Here is a 27413-nt window from a genome sequence, read left to right on the forward strand (position 1 = left end):
AAAAATGTCCCCGGAAAAAAAAATGTCCTCTGTGGAGAGGCTACCGGGAGTTGTCACAAAAACAAAACCAGTGTGTTGAGGTTACGATCGCATAGTATTTAGGCCGCAGTTTGTTGCAGCACGTTTACTGAGTATCCTGTCATTGTTGATGCTTATTCTGTGCTGACGGACAGAATAAGACATCGGACGAATAACTATTCCTAGGCCTGGAACCGACGCTTTGGAAGCCTTGTCGCCCATAGCCATCTCTCAGTGCACAGGCTCATTGATGCTGTGCGCCATGACTCCGCAGCCGTGTCGGCCGTACTTCATCAGAGGCAAAAGGAATACCGCCGAAAAAGCGTGTAAAAACTGACGACAGTGAATTTGCAAATGCGGCTTCGGAATCTTGGTGTGCAGTACAGAACGGGAGAGGAAAGCGTCGAGCAATCGCGGCATGGGACGGACAAAACGGTTTTAACGTCAACCGAACACGTGCGGATCAGGAGAGAGAGAGAGAGAAATACATGATGACAATGATATGGGGATGACTTCCGCTCATTGAGCAGAATGCTACCTGCCGGAAATACGTGAATAAATATGGAAAACCGCTACCCGCCGTTTCAGAGTGGTTTTGCGTTTGATTCTGTCAAAGGAGCAGACAAGTTTGTCGCCTACGCTTAATTAATTACGTCACCGGAATAAATACGTTGGACCACGGGAACACCGTGACCTAGAACTGTGTGACCTGAAAAGAACAGCCCCCTTGCAGCACCTGCATATTCTCTTCAAAAGACATCCGGAGAACCTGTGGCACCATATTTGGATTTGGAAAAATATTGTGTCCCCGCCGGCGACTCCAGTTCGCTTGTGCCGCCTGAGGTACCACACAATCAAAATGGCAACATTTGGCTCGCCTGACTCATCAATAGCGCTTCCGTCCAAAGAACGTTTATGTTTCTTTTACTTGCTTATTTGCTAGAGGAGGAGGAACACCTTCAGGGTAGCTGTCATCGCTGATGTGGAACCCCATATGATCGACCGGATGAAACTGAGCCTGGGGCACATGATAATACACCCATGAGGTGGGAGGAAAAGTCATACAACTCCTCACTTTTGTTGTGCATTATCTATTCATGTTCGTGCCAGGCATTACTTAGGAAGGGTAACACAAAGCAGTCTTATCTTCCGAGCTATCCTTGCGAGAAGAATGAAGTCTCTATCACGTGTGGCGTTACGTATGAGATACTAAAACGCGTCTCTCGTTCTCTGCTTGCCCCCCTCAATTACAACGCGTCGTACGTGGAAAGTTCTACGTCTTGTCGCGATGTCTACCGTAAGATTAATTTGCCCCTATGTTATTATTGCTTTCTGCTCTGGCTGTCTTGCCTCAGCGGGACATATCAAGGTAAGTGTATGGAGCATGAGTTCTTCTGTGCGATATGGTGTACGAACTCTCGCCTTTTTCTTGAACCGGAAAAGCACTTAGCGCTTTCCCCCGTTTATTAGGTCCCCTCCTCCTCGGACCAAACTTCCCCTCATTGCTTCATTTTTTTTTTCGTTGACGTATTTATATTTCAAAACAAGCTTCCTTTGCTGATGCATCCTTTGGTGTGAGGACGATACCTGTTGAATATTCTAGATAATGAAATTGAGGATATGATGTACGCTGAAATATGCGACCCAATAACAAAACAACGTTACATACTCCCCGCCACACACGGTGATGGCGATAACTTGCTTATACAGTTATGTCTCGCGTTATGCCTAACTTAGTTATCTGGAAACATCGTTATCCTGACTGTGTGATCGGGAACGCACTTGCTGACACCGGTTTTGTATCCGGTTATGTGGAATTCCGGTATTGTGGAATGCCGTATCAGGCATCGTCAAAAGGACAACAGGTGGTCGAAATTATCCGCAGTCCTACCCTGCGGCACGAGCAGTATGTCGCCACACTAAGCTGTTCAAAATATTTTATTAACATAATTATCTAATTACACAAGTACTGGCCAGATTACACTTTGCTTTTAACTAACACAATAACGATGTAAATGTTCCACGTGCAAACTATCGTTACAAGTATGTCAAACTGCTAAAAATATGTACAATCTACCATTCGTATGTACATATACCAGACACAATTCGACTGAAAAATCTGTTGTGATTATTTAGACTACCTACACAACACTGCACTACACTACTACACTAAGTTAACACACCTTCCGTGTAAATCTGCTTTAATTACCGTATCCGCTCGCGAAGCACTGGAAACGACGTTCCAGAGATTGTCATTCTGATTCGCTTATACGGAAACGTGTCAACGGTATCTGTACTTGGCATTTCCTTGCGTTGGCATCGTCTCCAAGAAACGTCGACTCCTGCATAAGCCTTCTGGTCTACTCTTTCACCTCTTTTTAGTCAGAGGTCAATCACAGGTGAATGCGTACACATGGTCGGATGACTCCTGAGAGGCGCTAGACGTCTCCAATTTCTACTGGGGACAAAACGTCGATATCCGGGCCTCGGTTATTCAAACGACGTGAAAGTATTTCTACCCTTCGTGTCAGGGCATTTTGCGTTGGTGTCGGGAAGTCCACGAGCGACGACGTTCTGCGGAAACTAAAAACTGCATGTATACCCGCACTTGACTGATCCATGAAATTCGGTATCCGGACGATAGAGGGCACGTATGCCGATGCGTCCGGATAACGGAGACATGACCGTATTCCAGAACCTGTTTCGTTTTCTTTCCTTCTACCACGTGTTCGCGGCGATGCATGTAAAGTAGACGATACTCCTGCCCGGTGGTTTCCCACATTGCGCCTTCATATGTAATAGCGAGATGATCGATTGATTCATGTGTATAGGCGGCGTCCGAAGCAGGCTTCCGGTGCGTCTGGAGGAAAGGGAATCGAAACAGTATATCACAAATATAGGACGTACGGAAGGTGTGAATAACGCACCCCATTAGGACAAAATCGACAAACTGACTCTATTTTTATGCATGTGTGCCCTGTGCTTCCTGTGAGTTCAGTGCACTCAAGTCCTCATAATGTCCTGTTCGCGACTCCAATGAACTACAGGTGCCGCACCGAACTTCCAAGATCCAGTGCCAAGATCGCGGGCGGTTTTAAAACCGGTCTCCCGGGGAAAGCGTCAAAGCGTGTCGGCCAGACCTGTGCCTGTTACCTTAAAAAAATGAACTAAATACCGTTACCCGTTACTTCAGAAAAAAGTAACTAAATACGTTACTCGTTACCAACATACAAAAGGAACGAGTTCTCGTTACTCACAGGTAACGAGTTACTTTTACGTGACCGCCGCATAGTTAAAGGAGCCAACAAACATGCCGTCACTCGCCTTCAACTCTTTATTACTGAGGAATTGCACTTCGAAGAAGCTGATCGCCACACGTGGCAACGTGATTAGTGACCCTTCGCTTCGTCTTGTTCGTCGTCCGTCCTTCGTGTTCCGTGTTTCTCGGCCCCTTACCATGAGTCTATATCAGCTTGCCTGGACCATCTCCCTTCTTTCCGAAGTGGGAGTGATCAGATATTATGAAAACACAAGAAAAGGCACCGGTTTTCATGCAACCCATCACCAACGGTTCCCGAAAACAGACGAGGGGCTGCGTCATAATTTAGGGTGCTCAAAAGCTTAACAAAGACAAGAAAAGGCTAGAAGTCGAAACGCGATTGGTGCCCATTCTTGGGAAGGAATGATGGTCGGAGATTACGAAAACAAGAGAAAAGGCAACAACATCCAGCGAGGGGCTGCAATAATACTTTGGGTCACACATGGTCGTGGGTCACGCAGGTCAAATCTGCACTCATCGCGCCTTACGGAGTGCCGAAATGTGCTCCCCCGTGCTGAAGAAACGGAACGAGTAAGGTCAGTAACAAGCTACCAATTTTTGTAACTTACTCCGTTACTATTACCATATTTGAAACAGTAACTGAATCGTTACTTCATTACCAAAAAAAGTAACTGTTACCAAGTAACGAGTTAGGCACAACTCTGGTGTGGGCTACATTATGTTGAGCCTGAAGACCCTGATTCAGTTTTTAGTTCGCGCAAATTGAGATGCTTCGTGAAAGCGGACCATCTGCGAATACCATTCGTCTGCGGATATCTCATATACTGTGCAGTTAAACTCAGAGAAGTAGGCAGAAAGTTTCCGTCGTCGGAGTTTCTTTACAAACGTCGACTGAACATAGGGGGCATGAGAACGAAAGAAAGGCATGGCTGGGATTAGTTGCTTCAGAAGGGTCACATTCACATAGCATGGAATATGGACAAGTAGTCTACAAGGCCAATGCCATTATTGGGTTGCTCCTCTTATTGTCCCGTAGTATTTACGTGCGAGTGTTACAAAGGAACAAAAGCTCCGTTAGTAGTATAGTGTCTACAGAAGAAAGAAAAAAAGTTATTTTCGGAACTTTGATACACAAGTAATTATTTAAAAAATTGTAGCGCACAAGCTAATGGTCATATGGGCATTTGCAAGAACTCAAGAGCAACCTTCTTTGTTTGGTGTGGTGGAACCCAGTGATCTTTGCAGAGCTCTGACTGTATGTAAGGGTATATGAAAAATACCCAGAACAACTCATAAAACATGGTGGATGATTTTCTACGCTGCGTTAGCACTGTGGCATTATATACTTTGCCTGAGATCTGAAGATGCATACGTGTCAGTACGACGAAGAAATGTCGGTTCCTTGATCTGTACTATCAAGTGTAAACAAGGACAATCTTCGTGTGATAGTCCTCACTGCGATATTATAATGTTTACCCACTCTGTGCCAAAGATGGAGCCCTTCCGCAGGGAACGCTAAATCCGTGTGCTGCGATTTCAGTGGGCGGTAAAGATCCCTTATGTGGCCATCATAATCCCATCATCCGTTCTCAATGTGCAATAGGGCAATGCAGCGCCTCAGCGGCGTTGAATCGCCCACATAATTATCATCCAATGTTTGTGTGTGTGTGTGTGTTATATGGGGAAAAAAAAATCCATAATCCGACCAGTGAGGCGTCGCCCCGTGGTCATGGTTGCCTCGCTACGTAAAGCCGGAAATGTTTTAAAGAAGATAGAGTGATTGGGTGACATGAGTTGACCCGGAAACGCGTGGTGGGCCAACAGGCGAGCATTCCGTTCCCTCCTTTTGATAACGAAATCGTTAGGCAAACCGTGTGGTATTTACACCAGCCTGAAACGCAGCTAGGCGTGCAACATAACTGTTTTCGATTTCGATATATTCTTTCGGCCTGCTGTCCAAAAACAAGAGAAGTGTGTACCGCTTCCTCTGCCCGGACGCGCTCTCGAACCTGCTCTCGCTGCTTTTCCAAATCGCCAATAGGTGGCCACGACTTCGCTGAAGTCGGGAATATAACCTAGAAGACTCTCTACAAAGGCAGGTCGTTGTGATGCTACATTATTTTACGTGTAACATGATGACAAGATTAACGTCATTTCCTGCGATGCTGATCCATTGTTGCTTAAACACAAGAAAGGTATGTCCTCGATGTGTGACGATTGTGTGCACACAACGCAATGTCAAACAAAGGGCCAGGGAGAACTGAACTACATACTAGGCAACCCCATTGTTATCGCTGCACCCCCAGGAACCGGCAATCATGCCTGGTAGATAAGGAATTACAGAATACCGCTGTCGCATCATCGACCTCGGTGGTTCAGTCCGCTTAGAGATTTCGAAGTCTGCGGATCCAGTCCCGGTGGCAGGGTGTAGGTTGCTTACACACGCCGCCTTACGTGCAAGGGACGTTAAACGCGGTCTGCCGTGACAATGTGAAGCGCGCTCTCATTGGTCTACGCAAACGGTTTGTCCAATCCATTGAAGATGAAGCGAGGACGGCAGCAATGTGGGGGAGGTAAACGTTGCTTCCAGCACCGTGTGTCGGAGATTTCCGGCGCACATCAAAAGGACCCCAGGTGGTCGAAACTATCCGCAGTTCTACCCTGCTCCACGCGCAACATGTCGCCACACTATAGGCAGACAGACATTACGTGTAGCGAACGCGCAGGGACAGAAAAATGGGTTTTTCCTGGGCTTTCCTCAGACGCTGTCAGACATATGTCGGCCCAGTTCCCTTAGAAGTCGGCCCAGGACGCACTTTCCCCTAGAGCGTTAGTCGTGACGTTGCCCACCTCTGTGAGGCCGGCAAAGGTGAGCTCCTTCATTGGCACCACCACCACCAGAAGACAGAACACCAAGGAGCGCGAGTGCTTAATTGTTCATTTCGTGGTGGTGCTTCTCAAAGAGCTTGCCGTTGTCGGCCCCACAGAGGCGAGCAATGTCACTGCTAACGCTTTGGGAGAATGTGCGTCCTGGGCCGACTTATAAGTAGGGAGTGACTTTTTCGGGTTAAATGCCTTTCTGAGATTCGGGGAGTAAAAATCTGGCGCTATTTTTAAAGCTGCAATTCGGGGAGAAATCGGGCGGTAATTGTGCCGTCGGGTGTTTTTCTCCTCTTGTCTATTAAGTCTTTTCCTAATCTCTCTTTTTTTTTTCTTTTTTTTGCGGGATCATGACCTTCCAGCGGTAATCCCCGAAGGCATAGACAGTGTTGACACACATGGGTGTATTGTTGGAAACGTAAGTGACCCATTCTTACATGTGGCGACCTTTGTTCGTCTTCAGTGTAAATGTCACTTGAGGATTTCATATGACTGGAATTCGGTCGGAGGTCAGTTCGGGGGGAATTACCGGGCGGAGTCGGGTTTAACCCGAAAAAGTCACTCGCTACTTATAAGTGAACTGTGCGGACATATGCCTGATAACGTCTGAGAAAAAACCCAGACCACACACCGGGATCTGAACCGGGGTACCACCAAATCTCGACGTGACATGACCAGCACGCTAACCACTGAGCCACGCGAGGTGATGGTTCATTTGTGTGTGTGTGCATTGCCTACATTTGTACCATTTTACCAGACTTGTCCAATCATGCACCGCCTCCAGACCTCAGCCTCAGCTGCGCCTTCAACAACACAAGCCTGAAAACACATCCGCGTTTCCGATAGTCTTCGGGCCTAAAGAATACAATAATATCTTTGTGTCAACACAGATTATCGATAAGAAATAGCACAAAGACTGTTGATGTGTGCTGTTATTGCGCCCATGGAAAACACGGGTCCGTTGATCAACTTAAAAAAAACAGACTGGTTGGCCTCGCTCGTTTGTTTCGCGTGATTGATATTTGTTTCATCTGCCCACGCACGTGTTTGACAACTGGAGACTAGATATGAGACACTTGCATATTCACTACAAACTCTGCTTTCACAATAGGCAACACAGAAAGCGATTGTTGCGATAATGAACGTGAAACTGTGACAGTGACATAAGAGAAAAATAGAGGACATTCCTAGTTAGTTTATACGCCTACGATTCATCGAAAAGAGCACAGGGCGGCTTAAAGGAGTGCAAATGAAAGAGAGGACAAGTGTTGCACAGTACGCTAAACTTCAATCGAATAGAAAAGTGTAGGCCTTAGTTCAGTTGCCACACACGGCTGCTCTGTGTCGCAAGTTTTCTGTGGCTGTTGACTTATTGGTTCACTCAATGAGCAAGAACTGGCTTATCTGGACACAGTTGATGGCTATAGCATATGCACTAGAACAACGATGAAACACGGTGAACAAGCACCATACCCCGCACCTACCATATTTACGTCGTCTCGTCCACAATGCACGAGCACGTCGGTGGCGCGGCGTGACGTTTATGGAAAGGTGGTCTGCATATCAGAAAACGTTGCAAGTCGAAAAAAAAAAAAAAAAAAAACGAGAGAAAGAAAAACTTAGCGCACACAGCACGCGGAAATGTCCCTTGCAGTGTCCCGAATGCAGAGGAGATGCAGCATTTTCATGCAGTCTCCCGCGGCACCTACAGGGGTTCCAATCGAATGGTCGAGTGTCCTGAAAACACAGGGCTGTTCTACGCCCGCCATTTCTGTAACATTCCTCAAGCGATCGGTTGTGGCAAAATCGCTATCTTGTCCTCGCAACACTTCGCAGGAAACGTCATTTTAAGCTTGAGGTCACGTGACTTTGTTTATTCCGTCTTAGCGCCAATACCGTCAACACAGAACCTGAAGATGAACGCATTTTGCAATTATGCGGTGTTTCTTGTACGACATGGTAGCATGTCCCTCTGAAGTATGAGTGCATTCGAGTGCATCGCATCGGTGAGGTGAGTCTCAGCGCAGGCATGGTTATCACTGTTATCACATATTCTTTGGGGTGGTCAGCAGCGCGAGTCTCCGTTAGCAGACCTACGTGTTTTACTGCGAGGATGTCTGATAAAATTAATTAACAACGTCGAAAGCAATTGCAAAAGGACGCACGGGACCAATAATAGTTTGTTTACAAACCTTTTGGCCGCTGATGAGGGGCGCAGCCATTTTCATGGTCACGTGAGCGTTGACGTTTGCTTGCATGTCATCTATGACGTGTGTCCAGAATGCATTGCGCTCGCCCGGCACGCTTTCATCTATGGAACAATGCATTGTACCACTGTGGTTAGAGGCTGCACATCCGCTGAATGAATGGAATGCGATAACTTGCACGGTTTGCACTAGTGACTCTAGTTTGCACTAGGTCGCAAAATACCCTCAGCCCAATCGGAGACACCTGTTATTTTCTTTCGTTGTACAGGCGTCGCCACCCTTAACCGTAGCGGGGGAACGCGTGGCCTGCTTGTATGCCAGCGCCGCCTTGTGTCGATGATGGGGCGTGCTGGGGTGGAGACTCTGGGGCCCTGGTGCACAAGCGCCCCCTCTCGACGTGGGCACGGCAAGCACGCACGGATCACCTACTCAGTTAGCTATCTGCAGACACTTCAACGATAAGAAAATCACTATGCGAGCAAAAATATCAGCGTTTCTCTGGCGTATTTGCATCCACACAAACACGTTACCAAACCTTTCCTCAGCACCATGAAAAAAGAGAAAAAAAAATCTGTGATAACACATATCATAGTGAACAGAACGCTCAGAGCAAACATGGGTGAGCCTACAGTGTTTGCATATGCCTCAAACTTATTTGAGAATGTTGTGCCCCTCAAGCTCGCCCTTCCGCAAACCGGCATTTCGATAAAGCGTGGTCGATAACGCAGACGCGCGGTTATTGTGCCTGTTTTGCGAGGGCGTAAGGTGATACTATACAGCAGGTGATCCATTCGTACCATGCCGATTACTCTGACCCGAACCGATCGAGAGGAGGCGCTCGTGTATCATGGTCATAGAGCCCCCACCCCAGCATCAGCGCAAGGCGGCGCTGGCATGCAAGCATGTACGCGCTCCCGCGCTACGGTCGGGTGGCGACGCCTGTACATGCGGGAAGCGCTTGTGTTGTGTTTGCAGAAATTTGCTAGTGCCGCTACTGGCATTTATTATACTTTCCGAGGAGATGCGTCCTTGTACCTTTAGTAACACGGTAACACCCTTATGAAAAATATTTGTCCATGCTATAGAAATTCTGTAGAAATAAGTCAAACGAGTCAATAGACACGATATTGAAATTCTATAGATTTTATATGAAAAATCCTTTGGAATTGCTTCAGACAACTAATGGTTATTTGGGACAGACTTCCTTTTGACATTTGTCGAAAAGATTTCACAAGGCATTTCCGCTCTGGACTTCCTTTAAACTTCCTTTTGAAAGTCAACACGCTTTTGTTTGAACATCTATTGAAAGTCATTGGCTTTTCTTTTGATTACTCCTCCCTCCCTGCACATACTACGTTGTCTCGGGTTGCCTTAGCCTCAAATTTAACTCAGTCTGCTGTGAAGTATTAAGGGAGAAGAACGCAAAATCACATGTGAACAGGTGCACTTTATTGAGTCACTTCATTTTTGAAATCATCGACGCGATGCTTTCCTTGGTCTCCCATAGGCTGGTGCTTGTTTACCTTCACAGTGTTCCTACAGGGAAAGCGCAATTTTCAGCTTTTGTCTGAAAACATAGAATAGCATCTCCTTTGTGGCATATAATGTATTGTGGCATCTACATTTAATATGAGTAATATCACACATCCTCTACGCCTACCCCCATATGGGGACAAAAGGTGGCCATTACAGTGTCGCATACTTCACATTCACACACGCTTCCATGGATACACGTGTAATGTTACTCCGTCATCGTGATTAATAGTGGAATAAAGAAGACCCCCCAACTGTATTATGCATCCCCTCTCAAAATACGACGGGTGTGAACCACGCAATTGAAGTCCTTTGTGCGTGCTCGGAAAATAAGTTGAGCTGAGCACAAACTCAGAACCACGTGCAGTACAGCTCACTATACACGAAGCAGCTACAAATACTTTTTATATCATTAAGCTTATTCCTCCCTCAATATGATGAAATAAATATAACATTAAAAGACTCACCTGTAGCAATAATATAAGCCTCGAAGCATCTGTGTCCGAAATCCATTTGGTGGCGAATTTCTTTCCTCACAAATTATCTACGCTTTGCACTATCCGTAAACCCGATCAATGTTCTAGATCTAGAGGATCTCGATCCGATGGACGTCTAGCATGCCCACATCGGGCCACTTCACACAAACAAAAATCCACTTGGAACGCGAAAAAAACTAAATTGTCAGATAACGTGTAAATGGCGCCACAACGCTCTCACGTAAACATGGCAAAGATCAAGCGGGGGAGGAATGGATTGGCTCGGCTTGAAAGCCAAACAATGTTGCCCGACGTGATTCACAGGTGCGCTAAAAATGACAATATTGAAGAAAAGAAGGAAGAAGTATCAGGTGTTACTATAATTATTTGTGGCAGAATCGAGAGTTTTTCCTTTTTTTAAGATGTAGCGCAAATAACTAAGTATTAAGTACCGGCCTTGCAGGCGTGCTCCTCGATCCGTCTTTGTTGTAGGGGCGGTGGGGAGGATGTGCTATCACGTAGAGCCCCCCGTCATTTTCTCTCCTTCCTACCCTAGGAATGTGCAACCCCCTACTGTATAAACTATTACCGCACACTAACCCACTTTATGCTTCCACCTCAGTTTTCGCGTTTCCTTTGGAATGCCCTTCTTTCTTTGGACTGCCTATTGACTTGTCTTTTGAAAATGAAGAAAAAGGAAGTCCAAAGGCAGTCAATAGATTTCCTTTGGCGCGACCTCTTTAGACTTTCAGGAAAAAGAAAGGCCAAAGTCAAAGAATGTCCAAAAGATGTCAATAGACAGGCAAATTTCATTTTCATAAGGGCAGGTAGTGGTATCACTTCAGTGCAAGATATATATATATATAAACAAGTACATGAATGACGATGGGATGAGGTGATTCACCGCAAATATTCCGGCACCTTACCTGAGTGCATGTGGGTTACTATATGGGTGGGCTGACGATGAAAAAGATCAGGCATACACACTCGCGCACACACATGACACACGCAAATGAGGTATTACACACGCGGCTGCGTCGTACTGATGGGGATAGTAGTTCATCCGGTCGGCCACCGGAGATGTAGTGCTGTGAAGATCACATCTCCACATTCATGGCAAAAGCTCTGAGGTCAGAGGAGTTCAAGCAGGCTAGTAGACGTCAAGAACAGATAGAATGAGTGCAGGCATTGACGGTGCTGCACAGGGTTAGAACAGGGACCCAAGATTGCGAGAAGGCTGAGCGACTTGTTCTTTATACGGGTCAGTTGGGACTGCAGCATTGCTCTCTCCGAGGTCCGAATTGTACAGAGGGCAGTCGATGAGAACGTGTTGAATGTTTGCCATCATGCCGCAGTTGGAACACGAGCTGGTTGAAGCATACGCTATAGTTTGTGTCTGAACTGTGGGGTGAAGGCCACATTGAGGCGAAGTCGATGCAGAAGGGAGGAGAGACAGCGAGGCAAACGACCTGGGAAGGAAAACGAGAAAGTTGGATCTACGGCGTGTAACAAGGACCTGTTTGTAATGTTCCGGCGATATTGTTGCGCCGCCATTGATGGACAACAACACGGAATGTACAATAGTGTGAAGTTTCAGTTCATCTATACAACTTCCGCTTTGTAAAGTGGTGCTTCTGGAGAAGCCCGTCGCGTACCTGCTTTCTTCTTCTGGCATTTTGGTCGAGTCGAGGGGCTTTCGTTTTAAAGTAAGCTTACGCCCAACGGGTAACGTCCATGCACACTATGAATCTAGTGGTTTGTAATGACGTATTGGCTGGTGCCCGTAGGCGACGAGACAGGGAAGAAGTAATATCTTCGATGTATTTCGACACATGGAAAACGGACGCATGCACATTCTGCACCACTCAGCACAACTATGTAAGCTAATCATTGCAGGTAGTTTGAACGATTTTACGATTTGCTTCCTTACGTTTAGCGTTATTGGGCTCCTTTTCCTCACGCTGTGAAACCTTAAAAGTGCATTAGTAAATGTTGCTGAGTAACTAGAAAAATTTCTTGTGGGATTGCTCTTCCTATGGGATCGCGTTTTGAACTCCTTTATTAAGATGCACGACGCAAGACACAGACCGTTGCACCAAGGTCACTTATTGCTGTTTTTTACCACTTTCCGCTGCCGGGTGTAGCGGGTGAAAACGTCACCCGGAGAAAATGTCCCCCGGAGAAAATGTCCCCGCAAGAAAAGTATGAAGAAAAGTACTTTTCGTCAAACGGCGCTATAGAGTAGCGTAGCGCGCGTTCCCAGCTGTGGGTAGCCCCCTCAACCACATGGTGAACTGTCAAAAACAAGCCTAAACTAACCTAGCCTCTGAAAACTAACCTAGGACACGGTTCTAACCTAGGTTCCCACTGGGTACGATTTCTCCAGTGACGTTGTTTCCGGGGGAGATTTTTTCCGGGGACGATTTTTCCGGATCCCTCCGCTACCATATCCCCAGACCCTGCCTGTTTTCAGAGATTCAAAATGACAGCCGGCTTGATGAGCCCATTATGTTTCAACGTATATATATGTATATATATATATATATATAAATATATTATTCTTTTAGCCTGCACCCGAAGCTGCACACGCTACAGCCATAGCGAAAGGTAAGCCAATCCAGTTGTTGATCTGTGTAGCAGACGCGGTTGATGATGTACGTGACTGATGTGTGATCGAAAGGAAGTAACAATATTGTCAGCGCAACACAACGTATATTCCTTACGAACCAATAGTTTTATTAATTATTTATTATTCATCTATGATGGTGCTCTCATACGTCCCCCTTACTGATATCGCTTGATTTGCTGCTCGAGTTACTACTGGGTGATATCACTTCACCTGACCCTTGAGTTTGCACGTTTTGAAAAATGGTGCCAAAGCGAACAGAGGATAAAGTCATTATGTTCATTTCTTGCGGATGTTGTACTACGAATTCTCTATTTTCTTGAATGTACGCATGAATTAAGGATGCTCCGTGTATTTCAGTAGAAACTGTCCTCAATTAGGATAGTTCCTTTGCCTAAGGCCTGCTTCACACGAACGTTTTTCTCGTCCGTGTTTTTGACGTAGTCAAAACAGACACATTGGAACCTCCGGGGCTCGAATGCCCTTAGGTTCTATTTTTGAAGCAAACGCACGGCAAACACGGTCGTGTGAAACAGGCCTAATGCAGAGTGCACTCTACACATAGGGAATGAAGTGAGACAAGGCGCATGCCCTCTTGTAGCGATATCACGCGATGCGCTCGTTTCGGTCCCTCTCTCCACCTCTCCGTTCGGAGTGGGTGGGAGTGACATACGGATGATGTCACGTGATGCGCTCGCTTCGGTCCCTTTTTGCGCTTCTCCTGTCGTGGCAAGTATGTATGATGTGATGACATCGCTTCTACGTATTCCTCTTTCCGGTGCTTCTGCGGGAGCAGGTGGAGAGTTACATCAGGGTGGTACAACGTGATGTGCTCGCTCCAGTCCCCATCCCCATTTCTCCTTTTCGGAACGTGTGGTGAGCGACATTAGTATGGTATCACGTGGTGGGATCTCTTCGGTTCTCCTTTCTAGCACTCCTATCGGTGCAGGCGGCGGGCGACATCAAGATAGTATCACGTGATACGCTCCAGTTCGGTCCGTCTTTTTTCTCCTCCTGCCGTGGCAGGTATAGTGAGCGGCATTGGTGTGTTATATAACGTGATGGGATCGCTTCTGTCCCCCTTTCTAGCACTCCTGTCGGAGTAGTTGGGGCGTCACATCAGGGTGGCATCACGACATGTGCTCCCTCCCAGGATAGGGTCCCCAATTGGATCCCGGGTTTGAGCACCATCGGATTATGATAGGGACGGAAAAGGAGTCTGACCCAGCTCGCTGCTGTTCTGCAACAGCTGACTGCTATTACTACTACTACTACTAATAATAATAATAATAATAATAATGGCGCCGTGATGTTACAGGTAAAGTTTGTCTAGCTCACCATAAGTTTGTCTGCCTGACTTCTTCCACAACTTCACCAGCTGGCACGTCTTCCACTTCTACCACAACTATGGCGGGCCCGCCATACCACAACGTGTAAAAACGTGCCAGAAGTTCGTGCCCTTCGCTCCTTCCTCTTTTTCCCTTACTCTGCTGCGTGGCGCCAAATTCAACAACATTGACGGGCGCACTTCCCGTCTCTCTCTTTCCCCCTCGCCTGTCGGAGCAGGAAGCGTGTGACACCGTCACCACGGTCCCTCTTTCCGGTAGTCCTGTCAGAGTAGGTGGTGGTGGGATCATCAGATATCAGATACGTGCGCGCTCGCTTCGGTCCCCCTCTCTATTTCTTTCGGCGGCGTGCAACGATCATGCGGTAAATACGAACATGATGAACGCAACCTGAAAACGAGTACTTGGGCGTCGCTGATTCTGGCGCATTTCTCTTTCAGAACAATTCCCCGTTACCATCGACGTGTCCCATGAAGTCCAGCTGGGTCGTCAACTCCCAGTGACGTCCGTAACATGGAAAACAAATAGCAGCATAAGCATGTCACTTGATCAGTTCTACATAATTGTCTGCAATCCTAATAAGGTTTGCCATATTTACAACACAACGAGAAATATCCTGCGTCCTACGGGTCTTCAATACTGGACGGCGTACACGATCGACGTTATCGGCATCTACAATGTGAACGGGTCTCTACGCATCGGTGGCGTGGGTAGAGACACCGTTTACACAGGAGAAGGTGGTAAGTAAATATATCACTTTAGCCTTCACAGGTGCATGCTGGACTTCGGTATGCCTGCAACCATGACCCACTAGGTTATAACGACCATGTCATATAGGCATCCATTCCCAGCGCTGCATTTGAAAGCTAGAGGTGGCGCTACTCATCGGCCCGGTTATTGTTTCCTCATTATCTGCAATACTTTGTACTTTAGCTTGCCTTGGTATTTTTGTACAAGCGGTGGATGTCCCACAGTAGATGCTTCTTTCTAAAGTTGATTATCATCATCATTCTACGCGTTTGCATAGGAGCTGTGGCTGTTGTCTGCTACGGTAGTTGTACGTCCGCTTCTGCGCGTTCAAAATTCAAATTTCCATTGTCCAATCGTGATGTAGATCTCAAGGGCCGATGAGTAGCGTCCCTAGCGGATCGTGCGGACGGGCTCCTCATAGGATTTGCCGATTATGACATGGCAGATATAATATAGTAGGTCGTGCCTGCAACTTACTTGATGCCCCAAGTTTCACAATGGATGAGGCTTGGATTAGGGCTTGTTCAGCAAACTGTCCAGTGTGTGTGCAACTGTGAAAAACACTGAGCACATCCTCATGCACTGCACAAGATATGCACCCCAAATACCTACATTGAAATCTGCTCTCGACCGCTCGGAATTTAGAACATTCGATATAGTCAAGGCAGGTCTAGTCTGGGTGTGTATAGGAACCAAGGAAGAGAGATGCAGCGTTGACAGCACTTGTTAACTTTAGAGTGAGCAGTGATATCGAAGCTGTATTTTAGGTCCGCGTGCTAGGCACGTGTCGTCGAGTTCTTTGTTCCAGTTTCAGTTTGTCGTGATTCCATTCCCTTCAGGGGATGCTGATATGCATGTGCGGTTCGGGGAGAGGTACACTCTTAGAAATGAACTTCATCGCATAGCACGCTCCTAGCCAACCATTATGTCGAATGATATCGTTATATGCCGTGATTTGTTGAAAACTGGAGGCGTACGCCATTTTTGTGACAATTATGAACAGAATAAGTGTCAAAGACTATTGTTAACTGTGTGAAGTTCAGGGAAGGACTGGTCAGCTCTACGGCAGATACCTTGATCGACTCTGTAAAGGCGTCCTTGGCTAATAGCTCAAAAGCAGTATCCTACCTGGCCAGTATGCTTGCCCCTGACCTCCGATACCTCAACCTCCGTGCTGCGCGGCGTCGAACACAGCGACGAGCTCTGAGAACCGGCCTTCAGGGCGACTGGGTCGCTTACAGGCGTGTCTGTGCTGCCCATAGAAGGTATACCTTGAAGTTAAGGCGGACTCAATGGAGACAGTTCAGCGAGTCCCTCAATGCCCATACTCCAACAACGCACGTTTGGCATACCCTGCGAGCGATCGAAAGCCTTCCCGAGCCTGTCGACCCGCTTGTCACGTTATCGGTAGCGTCTAACAGGGAGCCCAAGGACATAGCCGAAGACTATGCCAGTGATCTAGCTCGCGTCGCAAGTTGCAGTGCCCAACGCCTTTCTCTTAGCCACACTGTAGCAAACGGTCCCCCAGCAGACGACGACCTCACAATGTTCGAGCTGAAGTCCGCCATCCAAGGTTTAAAGCGGCGCAGTGCAGCTGGCCCGGACGGGATCCCTAACCAGGCCCGTTCGTGCCTGCAACAACGCTTCACACCCCGGGTCTACGGAAGAAGAGCGAGTCCAGCCCCCTGGTGTCCAGGATGGCGGCTGGGAACCTGATAAGCGACGTCTATCACACACATACTCTGGTGTCCACGGATGACTCCATTGACCACCGTTCCGAGAGCGCTACCAGCGCGTACTACATCCCGTCAATGAACATGGCCTGGCAAAGGAGATCAGTTCATTACCCAATCTCATCTACGACGGCCGAACTCCTGGCCTTGTTACACGCAGCTGCTGGAGTTCAAGTCACCGGAATAACTAAGGCCGTTTTGCTTACGGACGCCAGAAGTGCCCTCAACAACGTGATGAACCCCATGTGTGTTAGCATCCTAGCCCGATGTATAAGGAGGTCGTGTGCCCAGCATAGGCTAACCGGAGGTGGGCTTACGCTCCAATGGATCCCGTCTCATGTCGGCATCAGAGGCAACAAACGAGCGGACCAGCTAGCTTCCTCAGCACACCACGGCTGCAGCCCATCCTTACCAGTCCCGGCCGACACTGACAGGCACATGGTCGTCAAACAGCTAGTTGAGGTGCGTCATCCTGGCATACAGGACATCATGCAGAATCACCGACCCTATCTTCCCACGAAAGATCTTCCCCGTGGTATGCAGAGAATGCGTCATCGATTATGCACGGGATCTGCGTTCACGAACTCGCAACTGTTCAAGATCGGCTCCAGGGAGGACTCCAGTTGCGGACACTGTAATCATCCGGAAACTATCGCGCATATCATGACAGAATGCCGTGCATCCCATACTATGCGAGAAACTCATCTTCCCCAAGCCAGGCCTGGCATACTGACGGATGTCCTCTTCCGAAGGTTCTTGTGCGGAACGACTTTCAAAAACTCGCGGCCTCGTGCGCTTTCTTCAAGAAACGGGCCTAGCGGAAAGACCACTCTAGTGCACCTCTCACCTACAGTGTGCCTCCGTCCCCTCAGTATCGGTCATCCTGCCTCTGCATCACTTTGAAGTCCTCAACTCCCCTCTCCCACTTCCCTTTTTTTTTTGGCTTAGTCGTGACGATGCCCACTTGAGTGCGGCCAACAACGGCAAGCTACCTCGACACCCCCTCCCCCTCATTTTTAAGAGTGTAGGGTTGATGGTTTCTTTTTCTTTTTGATTCATTCTTGTTGTTTTCTGTTTCTTTTAGTTTCTGTGGGGTTCATTCATTTAGGGGTTCATTACGGGAGTAGTAATTTATCCCCCTCTTTTTACATTCAAACTCAAACTCATATTGGATAAGGTGTTAGAGGACGCCGATGAGATGATTCGGGATAAGACAGAAAGGAAGGTCGACATTCATGTGCCACTTGTTGAAACCACACGTCTTCTTATCAGCATGCTCTCCCCTATAGATTCGTCATACTGAAACGCAATTTGTAGAACTAGAGAACAGCTCTCAGACTAGAATAGGGGTGGAATGCTTCGGTCATCACATATTTTATGTGTGACACGGCACTATGCTGTTCTCAAGTGCAGCTATATTTTCAACACACAACTTAACATAAAATATTACAAATTAGAAATTAAAAGGAATTGAAATATTCCTTGTTAATTTTCTTATTGGAAGATGTCTTCTTGTTACGACAGTATTGCAAAGCAGTTTCAAATGATTGTAAGCTTCCGGTACTTACAAGAATCGCTTGCTAAAATAATGGGACGTTCATTCACAAAATAGATTAGGACAGAGAAAATTTTTTAGCAAACACGTGAATATTTCTTGGCTAGTATAATTACTAATTAGCAATTAGTAATTATGTGATTAGCAATTAATTAGCAATTAGTAATTATGTGATTATGTATTCCAAGGAGGCAACAATGACCTTTATGTAACGCTATTTTGGCCCATCACCTATGTACAGTCTGTAACAGGAAACATAAACGGCTCTGCTTTCCAGCTCCTTTTCCTCCAGCTTCAGTCCGTGCTGACTTCGCCTTCCCAGCAACCATCATTGTGTCGTGGGCCAACCCCAAAAGCACTTCTTCCCGAGACATAACGTCATACGACGTATGTGTGACATTACCAACAAACGGCAAATGTGCATATTCCCGGCTTGTACCGTTCGGGCGTAATGGCTACCAAATCAAGTTCGAAAACCTTCCGTTTGCAACCACGTACAAGATAAGTGTCAAGTCTGTCATAAGTGATACAAGACAGGGAGCTTCGAGCAACTTTACAAGCGAGCCAGAGACTACGTCGGTTACGATACCTGCTCAAGGTAAGATATATGTACTGTGCGATGTAGATGCGAAAAAAGTTATTGCTTTCTGGGGCCACAGAAGTGCTCGACGTGATGTCTTATCGTGCACTGCCAACTGAAGGGAATATCCAGCTGAACAGCAACAACACATTCCATAACAGACGACAGGAACAGACGCAAGCGCTGTCGTCTGCTAAGTACGCTTTATGCCATTTCCCATATACACTACAATGTGTTTGTCTCTGCGCGGGGGAGAGTGTGAGGTTTGAATAAACCATGTGACGAGGTGTCTGTCCACTGACAAGCCAGTAATAAGGGCCTATCCATAGACCGGCACGAGTCCACCCAAGAAACCATGTGCCCCTCACCTTCAGATGTTACCCCCTTATTTGAGACAGGCACCAATGAGGCCGCTCTACCGGCTTGTTGAACACAACAGTCACTGTGGATGAATAAAAGGCGAGACGAACAAACCGCATTATTCCATGTATTCACACAAGTGACATTCCCCATAATACTGCAACGGATGACGCGAAATACGTCATTGATATTAGCAGCTGCGTAAGCAGAATTGCTGTACGTCATAAGTATGTATCTTCTCGTACACTACTAGCTGCGGGAAATATATCCTGGGGCGCAGCCATAAGGTACTAGTATTCCGTGGCAGATGACAAGAAGAGACGCATTTCATTGCGGCATTTCAGGCGACTTCCGGCACGGTGCGAATGCTCAATATAATACGCAGGTTTTGTCCCGTGAGCAGATTTTTTTGCTCTTTCCTTGCGCAAATACAGCTTGCCATGGGCGCCGCCTTCTCTAGATACGCCACTGCTCGCTGCGACCGGTATTCCTAATGCACGACCGCGAACGTATTTGGATAACTGACAGCAGAAAGCATGTTAAATAACACGAACGCTAATTTTCCCATAAGAAGGGCCGGCGTCTAATTTTCGCCTTCGTGGGGGATACGTGGGAAATTTGCACCCCCCTCTCATATTCTTGATTTTCTGCCTGTCATCCAAAAGTGGCTTCCTCCTGCCCTAACGTCCTGGTGCCTCTAAAGTGACGGTCGCATCCGTTCCAGTAGATTTCCAAACTGCAGTGTCATTTTTTTCCTCGTGGACCATTGAGCACGGTACCGAAAGTCCCACGCGAAATAGTGACGTAGTTTGACTGGTTTTCGATGGAATACATGACAAGAGCAGACGCCGGATGTTGAGAGTGTCCCGGAATTTCCTCTCTGGGGAAAAGAGAAAACATCACTCGCTAATAACCGATGAGGGCGAGACATTGAACAAAGGAATGCCGTCTCATAGGGTTACGGGACGCCTGGACGGCGAGTTTCTCCTCTGTGCGCCGCCCTCTCACTCTTCCACTTAGGGAGTGACGTCACGTCGCCGGAGTCTCTGCGGCCGCGGAAGCAGCGCTGATCATAAAATTCGTTTATTTAATATCTAAGCACGTTTTCGAACGAAAAAAAAAAAATGCCAAGTACATCGTCGGCCCATGGCGATTATAGTGGTATCGCCGTCATAGATGGGTTTCCGGATGCACCGTCACATTAAGGCGCCCCTTCATGCGGGCTCAGGAGGTTAGCTGCCTCCCCTGCCCCTCCCCTCGTAGACGCCGTCATTGCCCGTAAGCCTAAACTCGCAGCCGTTGCACCATCACACACTCCAGTTGCGTTGTGTGCTTTATATCTGCTATCTGACAGAGCATGTACTTATAGGTTACCTCCCGACGAAGAACCTCGCGTACAGATTGGACCCGAGAAACGGCTCCGTGGATGTTACTCTGACGTGGGACGTGGAGCCCAGCGGCGGGGTCTCGCCGTCTCGCTTCCTTTTCAAAGTGTGCGACGGCGATGCCTGCTCATCTCACGAAGCAGCTGGAGCTCAAGAATTGACCCTGAAGGATATTGACCACTGGAAAACGCTGAAAGTATCTGGTTACGCTGTGTACGACCTGAACGGTGCCATCATTCTTAGTGAGGAGCAGAAGACTGTGGTCAAGACTGGACCTGGCAGTAAGTGACGGGGCATTTCGTTTATCAACGTAACGTAGCAAATGAGGCCATTACACATAGAAGGACAAACACAGCACAAGCCCAGGGGCGGATTTAAGGGTCTGTCATGGCACAGCGGCACACGGCACAGCATCATCTATGAGATAGGGTTTTTACATAGGGAACACAGCCGTATGGGGGGGAGGCGGTCGCCCCCCTTCTTAAATCCGCCCCTGCACAAGCCTCACACCGCCCAGTTGCATGCTTCAATTGACCTGCAATCAGATGGTGTGGGTTTCGAATTCCACTGCTGGTGCCTTTTCTTCCAATGCCATCATTCAGTTTCGTTATATTGTCCCAGAGCAAGGGAACATTGCAGATCGTGTGAAAGGGAATAATGTTCCGCTGAAGCATACGCTGCTGCCGTGGACAAAGCGTTGCGTGAGCATGTCAAAGACGCAATCAACCGCACACAATTACCGTTTGCGTATTTTGCAGCGTAATCGTCATACATACCAAAATTTGCTTCTTTTGTTATTAGCTGTCTCAACCTTACTAACAAACACCATTCCTCTTTCAACGCTTAGTCTTGCCACAAAGGTGCCTGCCAGAGTTGCCTAATGAATGAGACAGGACTGACAGTGGGCTGTGCACGTAACCTAGCATAGTAAGGGCGTTATTTCACCGTAAACACGTGTGTCTGAACGCTCTGTAAACTTTCGCATTATTAAAACTAGCAGACGTGGTGGTGGTGGTAGTGTGCTATTTCCGAGACGTGACGAACCAAGAGTGGCTTAAAAGTGAACTTCACCGCACAACGCGCACCTAGCCAGCTATCAAGGGATAGGCATGTCATTGTCATGGTATGGCATGGCAGGACATGGCATGTCATTCGATCCCGAATGACACTGCATGTTCTCACTGATCTGTTGAAGATCAGAGGCGCATGCCGTTTAGTGGTACATGAACCCAAGCAGCACAATGTACTGAAAGTCGAGTGCAACAGGGGTGGACGGGTAAGTGAAAGACCTTGAAGATACTCGTGAGTCTAAAGAACATTGATACGACACATACCGTCCACCCCTATTGCACTCGACTTTCAGTACATTGTGTTGCTTGGGAAGGTAAGTTAATTGTCAAAAAAGGCGTAAGCCAGTCAGGAATGATAAGGGTATGATTTTGTTCAACAGTTTGCCTTCAACGCGTGATGTGTTAAATTCTCGGAGTGTATGTGAACAGTTCGTCAGTTCGTCCATTGCGCATCCTGTATACGCAGGCGGCGCAGAAACGTGGCAAGTTGATATTGAATGTGCCAGTGAGAGTAAAAACTAAAAGGCTCAATGCGTCATCAATGCGTTTTCTGTGACCAGCTGCCTCACCCGCTCACCCTTTGTCGACTTACCCGTTAGACGCTTTACGCAAGAAACTGTCCTTTTCTACACATGACGAAAGCGTATTCCCGTATCCGATCGCTACGTAACCCCACTTATTACAATTGACTTAGCTTTACTGCTGTCTTCCAGAGCCACGTTCTCCAAGCGCCATCACTGCAGTAGCACTAGGTCCGACGTCTGTCTTGCTTTCATGGATGTATTCAGGCAGTGGAGAGAAGACGCCAACTGAATATGTCATAGAAGTCTGTAAAGACAAAGTGGAATGTACAAAAAATAGGCATGTACAGACAAAACGCACCGTCAACACCGCCGTGATACGGGACTTAACGGCCGAGACAAACTACATGTTACGCATCCACGCTGTCATCACTGACGGCTCAAAGACGTATTCGGGGATTGCAGACGAAGTGGCTGTCACTACACCCGGATATGGTAAGAGTTTTGGCCATTAAATTTAGGACGATTAAAAGGAACAAACTTTGATGCCCAATGATCAACTTCCCTTAATATACATATATATAATCAGTGGAAAAAAGCCATTAAAGAGACAAGTAAATGACACGTCGTTGAAATGACACGTCTAGTGTCATTTACTTGTCTCATTAATGGCGCTTATTATAATTCACTGGCTTGCACAGTGGCATTGAGGAGTGTTCAGTAACACTGCCAGGTGTATATCGCTCGCTGAGCGACCCCTGGTTTGCCAATTCCGAACGATGCGCAGCAACCCAGAGCTGACGAGCCGCAAGCACGGCGAAACACGTGTCCTCTGGTGCTGTCGCATCGTTCCATGAGTATATATACAGAAGTTCAAAATAAGACGCGGAAACAGATTTTAGGGAAGTTACAAACACTAGTTTATTACATAGGGATACGTTAAAAAGTAATATGGGCAAGGGGTCGACGTTTCGACAGTGGCACTGTCTTCGTCAAGACAAAAGATGCGTAGCTGGTTACACATTACTTAAATAGTTTTGGTACATGACGTAATTCATCTAACGTCATTTATGTCATTCAGTGCGGCATGTGCCAAGCAAAATACGTAGGTCAGACTAAAACATCATTTTGGATCAGGTTCAACAACCACCGATCTGACGTTACAAAAAAGCCAAACCTCCCGGTCTCTCGCCATTTCAAACAACCAGGTCATTCACTAAATAATGTGTCACTTTTTATTCTCCAATCAAATTTTAGCTCAGATCGTTGCAGGGAACAACGCGAATCTTATCTCATTTTCAAATTCCAATCAACCATTAACGAAGATCTGGGAGCACTTTCAACGGTAAGAAATCTGGCCGCCTAGATGAGCTATTTCTTCCTTTTCGTTTCCCTTCTGTTTTTTTTTTTTTTTCTTTTTTCCAGCAGAGTTTGAAGCAGCGCTGACCCTGCCCGGAATTTTCCCCAAAGCGGACAGTGACCTTCGGCGAATGACATCACCACCCGGATTTGACCTTATATTATAGAATATTCTATATTCTAGAATTATATTATAGAATATTCCAGAATCTGACTCACTGACAACCGCCTGTGGCGTGCCCGTACCGATTAATACGTCATGCACCAAACCTATTTAAGTAATATGTAACCAGCTACGCATCTTTTGTCCTGACGAAGGCAGTGCCACTGTCGAAACGTCGACCGCTTGCCCATTTTTAACGTCTCCCTATGTAATAAACTAGTGTTTGTAATTTCCCTAAAATATGTTTCCGCGTCTTTTTTTGAACTTCTGTAAAACTTCGTGGCCGTTTGATAATCCTTTTACCTCACCCTATATGTGTGCATTAAACATACCCCCCCCCCCCCCCCCCCCAATGCCCAAAGCTTCACTGAGACTGGAGAATCGTAAGCACTCTACGATTCCGACTCCATATTGCTAGTCGGGGTTATTTACTAGGTCCTTTGATGCTTTGGAAGCAAAAAAAAGAAAGAAGGTATTCGAGGAACAGCCCTCACGGCTGACGATACAGTGAGAGATCACAAAGATCACTCCGCATTGTCTTTAGCATTGGCATTCCACTTAATTCTATGTCTTGAAGAGAACATTTTTGTGAGTACCAGGAGCCTCTTTTCTTTCGCTCCTGATACTCAAGGAATATGTTACCTCCCGCTCCTATGCTCAATGTAATGTCTGTCTATGCATGCAGTTCACTCTATGCAATGCTACTCTATGTAATTAAAAATACAGTTTCATAGTATGGCTACCTGGCGGTATCGAGTGAGGGACCCGGATGATAGCAATGAGTTTTCTTGTTTCCATGTCACGATATTATAGCATTATAGCAAAGCCAAGTAGTTATCTTCCCGTGCCAAGGTCATAGCGGCGGGAGCGTTTTATTTCCTTTAGAGTTTAAAAGCCATTTGACATTTAAGGTAACCCAGCATCGATATTTATATGCCATTCGTTTTGAAATGTTGCGTCTCAAAACGCAGAGAACAAACCACCCATTTTCCACTGGAAAAATCCTGTTCACAACGACAGTGTCATAACTGGCTGTACCATATCAGTACTACGGAACCATAGCACGATCGTGTTCAACATCACCACCACATCTGAGAGCGGAGCTTTAGCTCGACTCATCCCCTGGACAAATTACGAAGAACAGAAACTGGGTTGTGAGGAGCGGCATGAAGACTTCGAGAAAACTGCAATAGCCGTAGGTGTGGCTGAGATGAACCGTAAGTGGTCCAAACACATTTCGTTATGCGTCCAGTTCGAAAGTACGTGGTCCGTACACGTGGTATATTGCTTCATATCACATGTTGTGGATTCTCTTTGCAGGCCAATCACCGCCGTTCAGCTTACCCAGTCCAACTGTGATCTTCATATGCGTCATCGCGATAGTCACCGGCATTTCCATTATTGGATACCTAACGTACAGAAAACTTCACAGCAACAAGAAAGTGTACGTCCTCTTCATTGATGTCTTCTCCATCAAGGTCTCCATGTTATGTTTAACTCAAATACAAGACAATCGAAATAGATTAATTACTGCACTCTTAAAAATAGGGTGTACTTTAACTCCTTTTTTTTTGCCACATATATAACACCCTTTTGGAGAGTACAACTACGCTCAAAAGGGTGTCTCCTCACTACCTCAAGGGAGTAGCATAACACCTTTCTACCTACTGGAGAGTAATATTACACCCCGGCAGGGAGAAGGTGTTATGCTACTCCCTTGATGGAGTGAGGAGACACCCTTTTGAGCGTAATTGTACTCTCCAAAAGGGTGTCATATATGTGGCAACGAAAGGAGTTAAAGTACACCCTTTTTTTAAGAGTGTGGAGTAGAGGGCTCCACACTTGTGGAGCAGCAACCTGCATATTGTTTTTCGCTCCCATCCAATTCAGTCCAAGTATACTGGATCGATGTGATAGCAAAAAATGAACGAGGTTAGTAAACATAGTCCCATCATTGCGAAGTTTCGCTATGGCTTGAACGTGAAGCACGAATACCCTTTGCACACGTGCAGCAATATGAATAGTGTACAGTCGGCGTTAAGTTCAAGGCGACATAAAATAGTACAATATCAATATGGTCAAATATCAAAATAGTACAATATATAGGACAATATCAATATGGTCAAATACCAAAAGGTGGTACCCTGCCAGACGACAAGCCAACCGCTTTTGTCTTGTAGTTTTCAATGTGGCTCCTGCATAGCCTACTTTCATCTGCGCACGATTGACATGGAACCGAAGCCCCCCCCCCTTACGTAATGTTCGCCTTCGCCAGCGCATCCTTCACTGCATGTAGCTACGAATTAGGCTGAGACATCATCACACTTATCCTTCATTTCATTCAGCTGACGCCTACCTTTATATTTTGTCGACTACGTAGGCTACAGGTGTCATCTTACATTCCGTAAACGCTAGCAGGCCAGTTTGACTATTTTGTTGCTCAGCAATATTAGATGTCCTTGACAGAATAGAATGGTGTATATATGTCGAAACACAAGCGTTTTTATTTATTTTTGTGAGACTGAGCGCTCAGATACGTTATCGGAGTTATGGCACGCGTGACTGATACGCCTAACTCTGAGAGTTTAGTGGAACAGCAAGCGGTCACTAGCGGTGTTTACATGAACCCCACAGGACATGTCGAGTTGACTAGCGGGTCGAGTCGGACCCGAACCGATGCTGTTTACATGAACTCGCTCAAACCGGAGGCGATCGCAGCGACACCTAGCGATTCGAGCGTCGAGCCGGGGTCAACACGACCGGACAGCGTTTACACGAGCGAGTTGAACCTGACAGCCCCACTCGACGACTCGACCCGCTTTTGTCGAGTTCAAACGCGTCTACTGAAGTCAGACCTGTCTTTTTTGTAGTAGATGTAGCGGTTACACACAGAAGGACGAACACAACACAAGTCTCACAGCGCCCGTGTCTCTTGCCATGTCTCACATACTTCTCTTCCTTGCTTCCAGATCCGTCCTCCAGGACGCCGAAGAAATGGACACCCGAAGCGACGAACATGACCCAACTCCGGTCGCGTGGAAGACTAATTTTCTTTTTCACGACAGATAAACATCACAGGGATAACTTATTTCACACACTAACATCGTAGTGTTTTGTTTTTTTTCCTATACTTAACGAAGCTTACTGCGAGACAGGACGGTCCGTCTAGCAGGGAACCATGGGAAAATTCAATGATGTGCTTAGTGAAGTTTCGTCCCTCTTTCCCCTTTTTGTTGCATTTCATTTTACACGCTGTAAGTACCGTAGAGATGGGGCAGAAATTTGAGTTGAGATCCTCGAGTCCGCGTGGTGAACCTAGAAGTGCCATGAAACGTAATCCGTCCAATAGACTTTCGCCGAAGAAAATATACTGCGGCATCACCGGGTGCCGCGGATAGGGCACCTGTAGTTGCAATGTCGGTGAACTACATGTCGTGGTGTGGGGTGTGCGGTGTACTTCTGTGGCGGTGCTGAGAGAGCTCGCCGTTGTCGGCCTCACAGATTTGGGCAACATCACGACTAAGGCTTTGGGGGCAATGTGGGTCCTGGGCCGACTTCTAATGGAAACTGT

At 46.9% G+C, this 27413-nt stretch overlaps 1 protein-coding gene and 1 long non-coding RNA gene across 2 annotated transcripts; one reads left to right on the forward strand and one right to left on the reverse strand.

Moving 5' to 3' along the window:
• Window positions 1–1240: 1240 nt before the first annotated feature.
• LOC135400907 (uncharacterized) lies at window positions 1241–26943 on the forward strand. The gene is made up of 9 exons (XM_064632913.1): window positions 1241–1387; window positions 12962–13001; window positions 14807–15106; window positions 18682–19002; window positions 20714–21010; window positions 22513–22815; window positions 24814–25059; window positions 25163–25286; window positions 26812–26943. The coding sequence occupies exons 1-9, from the start codon at window positions 1307–1309 to the stop codon at window positions 26909–26911; spliced, it is 1812 nt and encodes a 603-aa protein (XP_064488983.1). The 5' UTR covers window positions 1241–1306; the 3' UTR covers window positions 26912–26943.
• Window positions 8038–14472, reverse strand: LOC135400910 (uncharacterized). The gene is made up of 4 exons (XR_010424676.1): window positions 14359–14472; window positions 11321–11863; window positions 8371–8489; window positions 8038–8283 (listed from the first exon to the last, which is right to left on the reverse strand). It is a non-coding gene; the product is annotated as an uncharacterized LOC135400910 (long non-coding RNA).
• Window positions 26944–27413: the final 470 nt, after the last annotated feature.

The sequence above is a fragment of the Ornithodoros turicata genome, chromosome 7, assembly GCF_037126465.1.
Source record: "Ornithodoros turicata isolate Travis chromosome 7, ASM3712646v1, whole genome shotgun sequence".
NCBI lineage: Eukaryota > Metazoa > Arthropoda > Arachnida > Ixodida > Argasidae > Ornithodoros > Ornithodoros turicata.

Coding starts and splice junctions, on each gene's coding strand:
- LOC135400907 (XM_064632913.1), top strand. CDS start 1,307: ATGTCTACCGTAAGATTAATTTGCCCCTATGTTATTATTGCTTTCTGC. Junction 13,002..14,806: donor CGCTACAGCCATAGCGAAAG/GTAAGCCAATCC, acceptor TTTCTCTTTCAG/AACAATTCCCCGTTACCATC. Junction 21,011..22,512: donor GGTCAAGACTGGACCTGGCA/GTAAGTGACGGG, acceptor GCTGTCTTCCAG/AGCCACGTTCTCCAAGCGCC.